The 13,597-nt window shown below is 51.0% G+C and overlaps 1 protein-coding gene across 1 annotated transcript in view; it reads left to right on the forward strand.

The window, feature by feature from the left end:
* The window catches only part of ELOVL2 (ELOVL fatty acid elongase 2), a 49,203-nt gene that overhangs the window by 20,441 nt on the left and 15,165 nt on the right, over positions 1-13,597 (forward strand). The window contains exon 2 of the mRNA XM_043908556.1: positions 6,662-6,725. Within this exon, the coding sequence (XP_043764491.1) occupies positions 6,662-6,725 (64 nt within the window). The remainder of the gene's footprint in view (positions 1-6,661; positions 6,726-13,597) is intronic.

Here is a 13,597-nt window from a genome sequence, read left to right on the forward strand (position 1 = left end):
GACAAGGGTGGGTGCAGGACGTCATCTGGGTGACCCCCAGCACTGCTCTGGGGGTGGGGGCATGGGAGGGAATGCTGGCATGGCTGTGGACATGGTCAGGTGGGCGGAGGTCAGCTGGCTCTGGTTGAGGCTCTGTGATCAGGTAGAGACATTTCGGATGCTCTTTATTCTTTTCTGTAAATGCTAATTTCCATATGGAACATTTCTCACTAGATTTGTTTTTCCTAAAGAACAACACCCTTAGCACACCTTGGGGTATAGTTCTGCTACTACAAATTCTCTCACACGTATATATGAAAATGTTCCTGTTTCCCTCTCATTTTTGAAGGCTATTCTGCTCCTCTCTCCTGCCACCCTAGGCAACCACTGATTTTGTGTCACACAGATAATTTTTTTATTTTCTGGAATTTCGTGTAAATGGAAGCTATGTTGTTTTTTTTTGGTCTAGCTTCTTTAATGCAACATCATAATTTAGAGATTCATCCACATGTGTTTGCATCAATAGTTCATTCTTAATGCTGCAGAGTAGTATTTCATTGTAGGCTATATCACAGTATATTTATCCATTCATCCGCTTGCGTTTCCACGCGTAGGACCTGGAGTGCAGCTGCGAACTCGGTACCCAGGCTCCGCTCTCATCCTTTGCTCAGAGTTTGTCCGGGGTGACTGACGCTGCCCCAACTCTGTACTTCGGCTTACCTTTTCCTGACCTGGTGGGAACTCGGATTTGTGCTTTGATGCCATCTCATCCTTGTCTGTTTAGACTGCATCCTCAATAACTGTTTTAAAGAACCCAGAACCAAAGAGGTAATTGTTTCCAGGTTTCTGACCTTCCCGGGCTGGCTTACCTTCCGTCTGTCAGAAAGGTCGCCAAGGGCCCTGGCCACGAGCATCTCCCAGGTGAGTCGTGTCTCCGAGTGCTTGCTGCTCCTTCCTCTTCGTCTAGACAATGTCCTGGAATCCTTCAAATCACAGCAAAGCGGCATTTAAATGAAACCTCGTGTTTTTCCTTTTGTTTCAGGTGGACGGTATAATGATTTGGTATTCCTATATGTTGCAAAATGAACACCCAGGAGGTCTAGTTAACATAAACAGTTGCCATTTTTTTCTTGTGACGATAAATTTTAAGGTCAACTCTCTTAGCAACTTGCAAACATTCACTACAGTATTGTCATTATTTTTTAAATTGGAGTGTAATTGCTTCACAGTGCTGTGTTAGTTTGTGTGTTACAACCGTGTGAATCAGCTACAGTGGCTCAGTCATGTGTGACTCTCTGCGACCCAATGGACTGTAGCCTCTCAGGCTTCTCCGTCCACGGGATTCTCCAGCAAGGCTACTGGAGTGGGTTTTGCCATTTCCTCCTCCAGGGATCTTCCCGACCCAGGGCTCGAACCCGTGTCTCCTGCAGTGCAGGGGGATTCTTTACCGTCTGAGCCACCAGGGCAGCCCAGCCACCAGCCACAAGTACACACATCTCCCCTGCCTCCCGCTCCCCCCAGCCGCTCATCCAGGTCATCACAGAGCCCTGAGCTGGGCGTCCTGTGCTGTAAGGCAGCTTCCCACGAGCCGTCTCTTTTACACACGGCGGTGTCAATGCAGTATTGTTAACTGTAGTCACCAGGCTGTGCTTTGCATTGCTGGGACTTAAGTCTTTTTTAATAACTGAAAGTTTGTACCTTTTGACCCCCTTCACCATTTCTTCTACCTCCCAGCCCCCACCTTCGGCAACCACCGACCTGTTCCCTGTATCTCAGTCTGGTTTTTTGGTTTTCTTTCAAATTCCACACATAAGTGAGATCGTGTGGTATTTGTTTTTTTCTCTGTCTGACTTATTTGTTCACTCATGCCCTCAAGGTCCACGCATGTTGTCACAAATGGCGGGATTTTTCTTTTTTTTTTTAAGTATGTTTATTTTTTTAAAAACTGTCTATTTATTTGGCTGTGCAGGCTTTTCTCTAGTCGTGGCGAGCGGGAGCAACTCTCTAGTTGGCATGTGTGGGCTTCTCCCTGCGGTGGCCTCTCTCGTTGCAGACCGTGGGCTCTAGGGCACCTGGGCTGCAGTAGTTGTGGCTCCCGGGCTCCAGAGCACGGGCTCAGTAGTTGGGGCCCATGGGTTTATTAGTTGCTCTGCAGCATGTGGGATCTTCCTGGACCAGAGATCAAACCCGTATCTCCTGTCTTGGCAGGTGGGTTCTTTACCACCTTCTTTGCCACCAGGAAAACCCAGGACGTTTTTTTTCCCCCCTTGGGAACAACCTTCTTTCCTTTTTTATTCATTTAATTATGAGCAATATACTCAAAGACTTTTTTTTAATGGCTGGATAGTATTTCCTTTCTCATGGTTCTTAGAACACATTGCTGTTAACCCTTCCTATCCTACTTAAGAAACTGACCCCTAATTACTGATTACTAGTCTGTTATCCTGTGTGACGATAAGGGCCATGCCTCATTTGACTTCATATGTCAGCATCTAACATGCTGCTGATACACGGTAATGTCCAGAAAATTGGACCAAATTAATAAATTAATAAATCAATTACCAAATTACCAAGTTAATAAATCAGGAAGTTAATGACTGAAAGGATTCATTCATATTTATCTTTCAGTCTGTTTTCTGTTCCTATCTTCTCCTCTTAACTTTTCTTTTGTTTCTGTTTTCCTCCACTGTGACTGAATTTCTGAAAGATAATACAATACAAGCCTTGTGACTGTTGGCATTGTGTTAGGTCTGCTGATGTTGGAAGATGGATTTTGAACGCTAGCAAACAGACGGGGACAGTTTAAACACTGTGGGTGGATGTGGCAATGGGGAAGATTTCGCTGGTGTTTGTCGTGAGGGTGGGTACATCAGCGAGGTTAATGTTCTTTGCTTGGGAATGAGAGGCCTCCAGACAGGTCTGCCCTATTCGGACAGCAGCACAAATAAAACCGTTTCACTTTGAGATGTTGGGTAACTGACCTTTCTCCAACCTGGAGGTCTCCCAGGATGTCCCTCGTGGAAACCAAAGATAAAAGCACTATTTAAAATCTTCCAAAGTTGGTTTACTTCAGATAGTTTTTTTTCCCCTAATTTATCTATTTATATACTTTGGCTGCGCTGGGTCTTCACTGCTGCGCGGGCTTGTCTCTCATTGGTGCAAGAGGAGGCTACCCTGTAGCTGTGGCGCACGGGCTTCTCATTGAGGCGTCTTCTCATTGCAGGGCACGGGCTCGAGGCTCAGGGCACGGGCTCAGTAGCTGTGGCTCACGGGCTTAGTTGCTCCGCAGCATGTGGGATCTTCCCAGACCAGGGATCAAAGACACATCTCCTGCATTAGCAGGCGGACTCTCTCCTATTGAGCCACCAGGGAAGCCCAGTTTATTTTTTTATTTTTATTTTTTTTCATTTATTTTTATTAGTTGGAAGCTAATCACTTTACAGTACCACAGTGGGTCTTGTCATACATTGACATGAATCAGCCATGGATTTACATGTATTCCCCATCCTGATCCCCCCCTCCCACCTCCCTCTCTACCTGATCCCTCTGGGTCTTCCCAGTGCACCAGGCCCGAGCACTTGTCTCATGCATCCAACCTGGGCTGGTGATCTGTTTCACTATAGATAATATACATGTTTCGATGCTGTTCTCTCGAAACATCCCACCCTCGCCTTCTCCCACAGAGTCCAAAAGTCTGTTCTGTACATCTGTGTCTCTTTTTCTGTTTTGCATATAGGGTTATCATTACCATCTTTCTAAATTCCATATATATGTGTTAGTATGCTGTAATGGTCTTTATCTTTCTGGCTTACTTCACTCTGTATAATGGGCTCCAGTTTCATCCATCTCATTAGAACTGATTCAAATGAATTCTTTTTAATGGCTGAGTAATATTCCATGGTGTATATGTACCACAGCTTCCTTATCCATTCGTCTGCTGATGGGCATCTAGGTTGCTTCCATGTCCTGCCTATTATAAACTGTGCTGCGATGAACATTGGGGTGCACGTGTCTCTTTCAGATCTGGTTTCCTCAGTGTGTATGCCCAGAAGTGGGATTGCTGGGTCATATGGCAGTTCTATTTCCAGTTTTTAAGAAATCTCCACACTGTTCTCCATAGCGGCTGTACTAGTTTACATTCTCACCAACAGTGTAAGAGGGTTCCCTTTTCTCCACACCCTCTCCAGCATTTATTGCTTGTAGCCTTTTGGATAGCAGCCATCCTGACTGGCGTGTAATGGTACCTCATTGTGCTTTGATTTGCATTTCTCTGATAATGAGTGATGTTGAGCATCTTTTCATGTGTTTGTTAGCCATCTGTATGTCTTCTTTGGAGAAATGTCTGTTTAGTTCTTTGGCCCATTTTTTGATTGGGTCATTTATTTTCCTGGAATTGAGCTGCAGGAGTTGCTTGTATATTTTTGAGATTAATCCTTTGTCTGTTGCTTCATTTGCTATTATTTTCTCCCAATCTGAGGGCTGTCTTTTCACCTTGCTTATAGTTTCCTTTGTTGTGCAAAAGCTTTTAAGTTTCATTAGGTCCCATTTGTTTATTTTTGCTTTTATTTCCAATATTCTGGGAGGTGGGTCATAGAGGATCCTGCTGTGATTTATGTCGGAGAGTGTTTTGCCTATGTTCTCCTCTAGGAGTTTTATAGTTTCTGGTCTTACATTTAGATCTTTAATCCATTTTCAGTTTATTTTTGTGTATGGTGTTAGAAAGTGTTCTAGTTTCATTCTTTTACAAGTGGTTGACCAGTTTTCACAGCCCCACTTGTTAAAGAGGTTGTCTTTTTTCCATTGTATATCCTTGCCTCCTTTGTCGAAGATAAGGTGTCCATAGGTTTGTGGATTTATCTCTGGGCTTTCTATTCTGTTCCATTGATCTATATTTCTGTCTTTGTGCCAGTACCATACTGTCTTGATGACTGTGGCTTTGTAGTAGAGTGTGAAGTCAGGCAGGTTGATTCCTCCAGTTCCATTCTTCTTTCTCAAGATTGCTTTGGCTATTCGAGGTTTTTTGTATTTCCATACAAATTGAGAAATTGTTTGTTCTAGTTCTGTGAAAAATACCGTTGGTAGCTTGATAGGGATTGCATTGAATCTATAGATTGGGAAGCCCAGTTTAGTCTATATACTTTCCACAGAGATACGGTGAAATAATAAACATCCTAATTCACCGGTCAGCAAGTCGTGGGTGCTAATAAATGCTCGTCTTTCATCCTCATCCTCCTCCCCAAGCTGCCTGAGGTTCCCGGAGACCTTCGTTTCCCTGAAGTTCCCTCCAAATCAATGTCATGAATGGGGGACAGATGCAGACAGTCAGTGCTGATCGCCAACAGGCGCATCTTCTTTTCTGAAGCCAGCCAGTAACTCCGTTCTTCTCCTTGGCATACATTTTCTTTGAGAATAAAATGCGTTTGACTGCACGCTAGCTGTTGATTATGGAGAATGTTCTCTGTGAACTTCCTGACAACCATCCAGGAAACTCACTTGCTGTCAGAGACCAGTCCACTCGCCTGAAATCCTCGCCAGAGTTCCCTTTCCTAGGAACACTGTGCAGTGTTCATTCTTCCTACTTTTCCTGGAGGAGGTGCCCAGACCTTAGCAGCAGGGGAAGGGAACACCTGAGCAAGTATTCTGAGCAGTATGATGGCACTCAGCGTGAAGAGGAGCCAGCAGCAAGTTTATCAGCCATCAGATGCTTAGCAGAAACTCTCCAGGCCCACCCTGAACCCACTAAAGTGGCGGTAATTAATTTGGGGTACCCCAGTGAGACTATCTACTGTAATAGTAAGTAAGTAAGTAAAGTCGCTCAGTCGTGTCCAACTCTTTTCGACCCCACCGACTGTAGCCTACCAGGCTTCTCTGTCCATGGAAATTTCCAGGCAAGAGTACTGGAGTGGGTTGCCATTTCCTTCTCCAGCTGTAATAATGTAATGGATGCTAATTTACTGAAAATGTTTTGAAAAAACATAAAGACAATGGGGAAAGAAACCATAGTACCTAATTTCCGTCCTTGAAAAACAAGTTATCTTTGTGGTTTTATGTTTAGCTTTGTGAAATACAGTTCAGCTGAATTTTTCTTTAATACTACGTTGTGTCCTGTGGGTGTAGACGTTCCCTGTGGCTTGCCCACAGACATTTCACACATCCTACAGGTGTAGACTCTCCCTGTGGCTTGCACACAGACATTATGTGCGTCCTGCGGGTGTAGACTCTCCTTGGGCTTGCGTACAGATGTTATGTTTGTCCTTCGGGTATAGACTGTCCCTGTGGCTTGCACACAGATATTGTGTGTGTCCTGCGCGTGTAGACTTCCATGTCGTTTGCACACAGCCCAGGAACTGCAACGGTAGGAGTTGTTAGTGGAGAAGCTTCTACCTCTCTAAGCATCAAGGGAGATGGGACGGTCAGTCACCCTTCAATGTTTGAAGGTTCCAAACTGTCCTCCAGGACTCCTCTTACCTAAGAAATGGAAAGAGAAACTGTTTCCTTCCCAGTCCTTACAGGCTGGTGATGGTGAGGCTGCATCCCTGGTCCACCTCCCGTAAATATCTGCAGTCAAAAATCCCCAAGGCCAGGACCCTTGGAGATTCTGTCAACCGTGTGTTGTTGGCAGTGGTACCTTTTGAGAGATTCCAGAAGCTCTGCTTAAATCATTTTTCCTTTGTCTTTTCAGGAGCATCTAAAGGCCTTTGATGATGAAGTCAATGCTTTTTTGGACAATATGTTTGGACCTCGGGGTGAGTGAGAACTTGAGAACTCAATATGGAAGGAACACCATCTAGTTAGAGAAGAGGATGGCGCCCTTCCCAGTGTCCTGTGAACAGTCCGTCGCCTCCCCCTGAGAGACCTGCCGCCCCTCCCCCCCGGGGCCCCACCTCCCCTCAGAGACCTGCCGCCCCTCCCCCGGGGCCCCACCTCCCCTTCAGAGACCTGCCGCCCCTCCCCCCTGGGGCCCCCACCTCCCCTCAGAGACCTGCCGCCCCTCCCCCCTGGGGCCCCCACCTCCCCTCAGAGACCTGCCGCCCCTCCCCCGGGGCCCCCACCTCCCCTCAGAGACCTGCCGCCCCTCCCCCCTGGGGCCCCCACCTCCCCTCAGAGACCTGCCGCCCCTCCCCCGGGGCCCCACCTCCCGTTAGAGACCTGCCGCCCCTCCCCCCCGGGGCCCCCACCTCCCGTTAGAGACCTGCCGCCCCTCCCCCGGGGCCCCACCTCCCCTTCAGAGACCTGCCGCCCCTCCCCCCTGGGGCCCCCACCTCCCCTCAGAGACCTGCCGCCCCTCCCCCCCCGGGGCCCCCACCTCCCCTGAGAGACCTGCCGCCCCTCTCCCCCGGGGCCCCCACCTCCCGTTAGAGACCTGCCGCCCCACCCCCGGGGTCCCACCTCCCCTCAAAGACCTGCCGCCCCTCCCTGGGGGCCCCCACCTCCCCTGAGAGACCTGCCGCCCCTCCCCCCCGGGGCCCCCACCTCCCCTCAGAGACCTGCCCCCCTCCCCCAGGGCCCGCCCCCGCCCCACAGGCCCCGCCTCTCGCCCTCCAGCCTCTTCTGGGGGCGGGAACACAGCGCAGTGCCATCTGCCTCCCGTCCCTCTGCGGCTGCCCTGGTGGCAGTCCTTTCCCTCCGAGCCTGCTTCTTCCTCTCCTCCCTTCCACCACCCGCCTCCCACCTCTCACACGCGGTGTCTCTGCCCCTTCCTGTCCGATCAACTCCCTCTAGACACGCTGTGCTTTCCCTGCCCGGAGCCAGGGTTCGGGCTCCCCAGCTCCCGGCCGTCCTGCGGGTCCCGGTGGTTTCTCCGTCACCGCCCACTCAGACCACGCGGGGCCTCCTGAGGCGGCTGCCCTTCCTCCCGTCCTCATTGTCTGCTCAGTGGCAGCTGCAATAAGACTGCAAAAGCCTAAGCCATATTGTGCAGCCCTCTGGCTTAAACCTCATCAGGTCTTCCCTGCATCCTCAGGATAAAACCCAGCTCCTCGTGGGTCACGTAGCCCTGTACCTGCCGGCCCCTGCTGTCCACTCTCCCCACGCTCTAGACATCTTTTCCTTCCTCTGAGCGTAAAATGCGTCCCTAGGCTGCTGCTCCCCAGCGCAGTCAGCTCCTTCTCACACCATCGGGTGTCGGCTTCACCGTCCCCTCCTCATATAGCCTCTCCCTCACCAGGATGGTGGAGACCTGCCCTTGAAAGCAGCGAACCTTAAACGTCTCATTATGCTCTGTTTCAGCTTCTGTTTATTTCCTTCATGCACTTGATTAATAGCTCTTTCTTCCATGAGGACAGGACCCACGACTGGTATCTCCAGGGTGTCTTAACGGTCCTAGGAACCTATTAGACGCTATGTTTTGCAAATAAATGAGGAAAGTCTCAAGAGCATGCTTTGTTTCCCTTGAGCCTTGCTGGTTCACAAAGCTAGAGAATCTACAAGTTGTCTCCTCAGCATCAGGGGGTGGGAGGAGAGGGAAATGGGGAGGTTTTCCAGTTTCTCAGAATCTCTAAATAGAATCATGCAGAGACACAGGCTGTGGAAAGTATCCTGAGCGAGTGACTACTTCTGTAGTGTTAGTGAGATGATACTCTGATTGTAGAGAGCTTTAAAATATATACATCTGTGTATTCACATTGTCTTTGGTCTTCATTTTGTTCTCCATTTTCCCCTTGTGATGATGCCGTGGGGCGGGCAGGGTGGGACACCGGTTGGTCGTAGCCCGCTTTGCAGGACGTGCCGTCTGCAGTACTGCTGCAGCAGGCAGTGTCGGGGGCATGACCCTCCAGCGGGCACGCGGGGCTCCTGGGTGGCCGGCCGGCACCTGACGTCTCCACCAGAGAGTCAGCAGGCAGTGTCTGAGCTTTGGCATCAGGAAGGTCACTGTCACCTGCAGTTACGCGGACGGGGAACAAGTTGTACAGGACAGGATTGCAGTTGTTTGCTCAGTTTGGGTCACTTTTATGGAAATCTCCTTTGCCGCAAGGAGACTGTGAGGCTGACAGCTGACTGCTGATCGGTGACGTCTGCAGTGGCAGGAGGCTAAGCCTCCCGGCCGGCAGGCCTCCTCTCCCTGGAGGGGGGGCGGGGCCGAAGCCGTGTGGCAGGTCCCCTGGGGAGCTGACAGGCGTCCCCAGGCCTTTTCCGACTGTACCCGTGCCATGTTGGCAGCATCCAGAGATTGTTCTGGGCAGACACCTGACCCCGCCGCAGAGTTCACGTCTCAGGTCCCGAAGACGATGGAGCTCTAAGTGCTCGCTCCCGTCTTTTGGTTAGAGCAGCTGTGCCCCCCCTGACAACCGTGGCCAGTGCGGACAGGACTGTGACACAGACGGTGACAGCCTCGAGCACTGTATCGCATGCTTGACCTGACCTGTCGGCTGGCATGCGTTTAATGACTGTTTCCTTCACCTCCACACTGAGCAGCTATAAGGTATGAGTGAGACTGAATAGAAATACAAGGTAGTCTCACCTCGTGGTCGGACCGTGAAACCAGAGCCTCTGAGACAGAAAGCGCGGAAGTCAGCCACGTGTGTTAGTTTCCAGGGCTGTCGTAGCAAAAATCCCACAGGCTGTGTGGCTTAAGACAACAGCAGTTTATTCTCTCCCTGTTCTGGAAACACGGTGTCAGCAGAGCCTTGCCTGCCCTGCGCTTCCAGGAGCGCTCTGTCCATGCCTCCCGCTCAGGGCTTTCCGGTTGCCACCCCCGCCCGGGAGCTCCATCGCTCCATCGCCCCTGTCTCTGCCTCCGTCTCCACGTGGCCTTCTTCTCCTGTGCCTCCCCTTCTTATCAGGACACAGGTCCCTGAGCAGGGCTCACCTCATCCAGTACAGCCTCTTGTTAGCCAGTTTATGTCTGCAAAGACCCTATTTCTCAGTAAGACCGCATCTATAGAGACCAGGAGTTTGGACCTGAACACACCTTTCTGGGGGACACGGATTAACCCATAATACCATAAGCAAAAGCAGAGTAGAGTTTAGTGCAAGTTATTTAACTGTTTTTGCTCAGTTTTTCTCTATTGTAAACCAGAGATAATTCCACCTATAGGATGGATTTATCCATCACCCTGACTGGTGTTGGCAGCACAGGGGTTTGCGTATGTCCACACTCATCAGATTGCACACAGGAAAAGTGTGCAGGGTTTTCTATATATATCAGTGACACCTCTATACAGCTGTTCAAAAGAAGATCACCTTTATCATTAGATTGTTTTGAGAATTTTAAGTTAACACACATAAAAGGCTTTAGGACTGTGTGTGGCACAGAATCAGTGCTCAGCAAATGTTCATTATAATAATAGTAATAAAAGTACATACGGGCTTCCCTGGTGGCTCAGATGGTAAAGAATCTGCCTGCACTGCAGGAGACCTGAGTTCGATCCCTGGGTCAAGAAGACGCCCTGGAGAAGGGAACACTCTAGTAATTGCCTGGGAAATCCCATGAACAAAGGATCCTGGCAAGCTACAGCCCATGGGGTCGCGAAGAGCTGGACACGCCTGAGAGACTAGCACAAACACTATCGCCACGATAACACGCAAACTGTAAAGTGATTGCTGTTTTGTTACACTGAGGAGCTGTAGTTATGGAAGAGCAGTGGCCCTTGACGTGGGCCTTGAAGGACACGCAGGCTTTAGATGTGGAGGTGGACGTTAGAAAGTGGCACGGTGCGCAGACCTCAGGACAGATGGTTATGAGCCCCTTGTGTGAAAGGTCATGTGTCAGTTGCATGAATGCTCCCCTTACCTTTCAGCTCTGTCACAAATGGGAGAAGTTCACAGCATCAGTGATGAGACAGAGCTTGAGACGGCACTTGGCTCATAGAAACTGCTCTGCAGCACAGGGTGTGGAGAGCCCGGGGTGGGTGGGGTGGCGGGGAGCAGAAGGGGAACTGGGGCTCTGGGGGCCAGAGGGGTCCCGGAAAGGGAGAATCCAGCTCCAATAGGTCTGTTTACAGAGATCAGAGTCGGCATGCAGGTCTCATAACTCTGGGCCGAACCATTTTCTCTCTCTAGACAACAACAGAAAGGAGCAGAACAGAGAACAAAAATCACTCTGTGCCTCCAGTTATTTTCTAATTACTGACTGTTTTATAGTTCTATTGTGTGTGTTTTCTTTAGGTTGTTTTTTTTTTTTTAATAGTGAAAACTTTTATATCTGGAATTAGCCAGCTGGACTCAGTTTCAGTGCAGTTCAGTCACTCAACTGTGTCTTGACTCTTTGTGACCCCATGGACTGCAGCATGCCAGGCTTCCCTGTCCTTTACCAACTCCCGGAGCTTGCTCAAATTCATGTCCATTGAGTCAGTGATAGCATCCAACCATCTCATCCTCTGTCATCCCCTTCTCCTTCTGCCTGCAATCTTTCCCAGCTTCAGGGTCTTTTCAAATGAGTCAGTTGTTTGCATCAGGTGGCCAAAGTTTTGGAGCTTCAGCTTTAGCGTGAGTCCTTCCAGTGAATATTCAGGACTGATTGCCTTTAGAATTGACTGGTTGGATCTCCTTGCAGTCCAAGGGATTCTCAAGAGTCTTCTGCAACACCACAGTTCAAAAGAGTCAATTCTTTCGCGCTCAGCTTTCTTTATAGTCCAACTCTCAAGTTTAGATGATCCCAATTTTGGCAATATCCAAGCATCATAGTCAGGAGCCCGTTGAACGTATGCCTTCTTCTCTCCATCAGGCCTGATCAGGGTATTGACCTTAGCCACGTCAGTGTCATGTAGCTTCTTCACAGCCTATTGGATTGGGTGCTTGCTGGCCTTGACATCCACAGTGAACACCAGTGTGGTGTGGTCGTCTGTCCTCTTCACCGCTGACTCGGTGGGGAGGGGGAGCTTGATCTTGGCACAGCGGTCCAGTTTGTTTCTCTTGGGGGCGCTCTTCGAGGATGTTTGAGCTGCCTCCTGAGCCCCAGTGTTCCGGGCCGCTGGAAGGTGGGTGACGTCCGAGTCTTTGTTTGTGGCTGTGGACGCCTTTCAGCACATGTTTCTTGGCCTCAAAGCCTTTGCTTTGGCTTTGGCTTTAGGAGGGGCAGGGGCTTCCTTCTTCGCCTTCGGTGCCATCTTCGTGAAAAGCTGCTTTCAGTTTTGACATGTTCACTCTCCAGAGTGAGGGACACTCGCCTCCTGGCTGTGAGTCCTCTTGGTCCACGATCAGATTTGGGTCCTTGGTTTGTTTCCTGTTCTCCATTCTGAAGCCTCAGCTCCAAGGCTCGTCCCAGGCTCTCGCCCACGCCCTCCTGTAACCCCGCTGCCCCGTTTGGACCAGCTGGACTCTAACCACCGCTGGTTTCCACACAGTGATCCTAAGCTGATTCCAGGAGGTGCGGGTATTAGGAGCTGGGGCGCAGCATGGACATGTGCTCTGTCCCGCCTCCCAGAGCTGCTCCGCGGAGGCAGCAGCAAGGTGCAGGGACCCAGGGGCTGGGTGTGGATTCACGTCCTGACTCAGCTGTTAACTGCCCAGTGGCCCCCTGCAGGGGCTGGCGCTCTCTGAGCCGTGTGAATGGGCTGGCAGCATATACATGCTGGCTACTTACTGAGAGTACACACAGACGCTGCCGGTTAGACACCCGAGAATTGTTGCTTCTCACCTCTCTCACTTGTCACTGACACTAGTGTTCGGCCTAAGCCCTGTTCCCTCCGTGGAACCTTCCTTAACTACTTCAGCCCCACTGGTTGCTTCTTCCGAACGGAACTGGAATCTAGCTTGCTCACGCCGTGGCCCACGGTTCCCCGTGTACCTGTGTGACACACACAGCTCACGAGACGCGGCCCACGGTTCCCTGTGTACCCGTGTGACACACAGCTCACGAGGCGCGGCCCGCGGTTCCTGTGTACCTGTGTGACATACAGCTCAAGAGGCGCGGCCTACGGTTCCCCATGTACCTGTGTGACACACACAGCTCACGCCGCGGCCTGCGGTTCCTGTGTACCTATGTGACACACACAGCTCACGAGACGCGGCCCGCAGTTCCCTGTGTACCTGTGTGACACACACAGCTCACAAGACGCGGCCCGTGGTTCCCCGTGTACCTGTGTGACACACACAGCTCATGAGACGTGGCCCGCGGTTCCCTGTGTACCAGTGTGACACACAGCTCACGAGACGCGGCCCGCGGTTCCCCGTGTACCTGTGTGACACACACAGCTCACGCCGCGGCCCGCAGTTCCGCATGTACCTGTGTGACACACAGCTCATGAGACGTGGCCCACGGTTCCTGTGTACCTGTGTGACACACACAGCTCACGAGACGTGGCCCGCGGTTCCCCGTGTACCAGTGTGACACACAGCTCACAAGACACGGCCCGCGGTTCCCCGTGTACCTGTGTGACACACACCGCTCACGAGGTGGCCCGCGGTTCCTGTGTACCTGTGTGGCACACAGCTCACGAGACACGCCCTGCGGTTCCCGTGTACCTGTGTGACACAGCTCACGCCGTGGCGCGTGGTTCCCATGTACCTGTGGGACACACACAGCTCACGCCGCGGCCCGCGGTCCCCGTGTACCTGTGGGACACAGCTCACGCCGCGGCCCGCGGTCCCCGTGTACCTGTGTGACACACACAGCTCACGAGATACGCCCTGCAGTTCCCGTGTACCTGTGTGACACAGCTCACGCCGCGGCCCGCGG

Source organism: Cervus elaphus, chromosome 7 (assembly GCF_910594005.1).
Source record: "Cervus elaphus chromosome 7, mCerEla1.1, whole genome shotgun sequence".
NCBI lineage: Eukaryota > Metazoa > Chordata > Mammalia > Artiodactyla > Cervidae > Cervus > Cervus elaphus.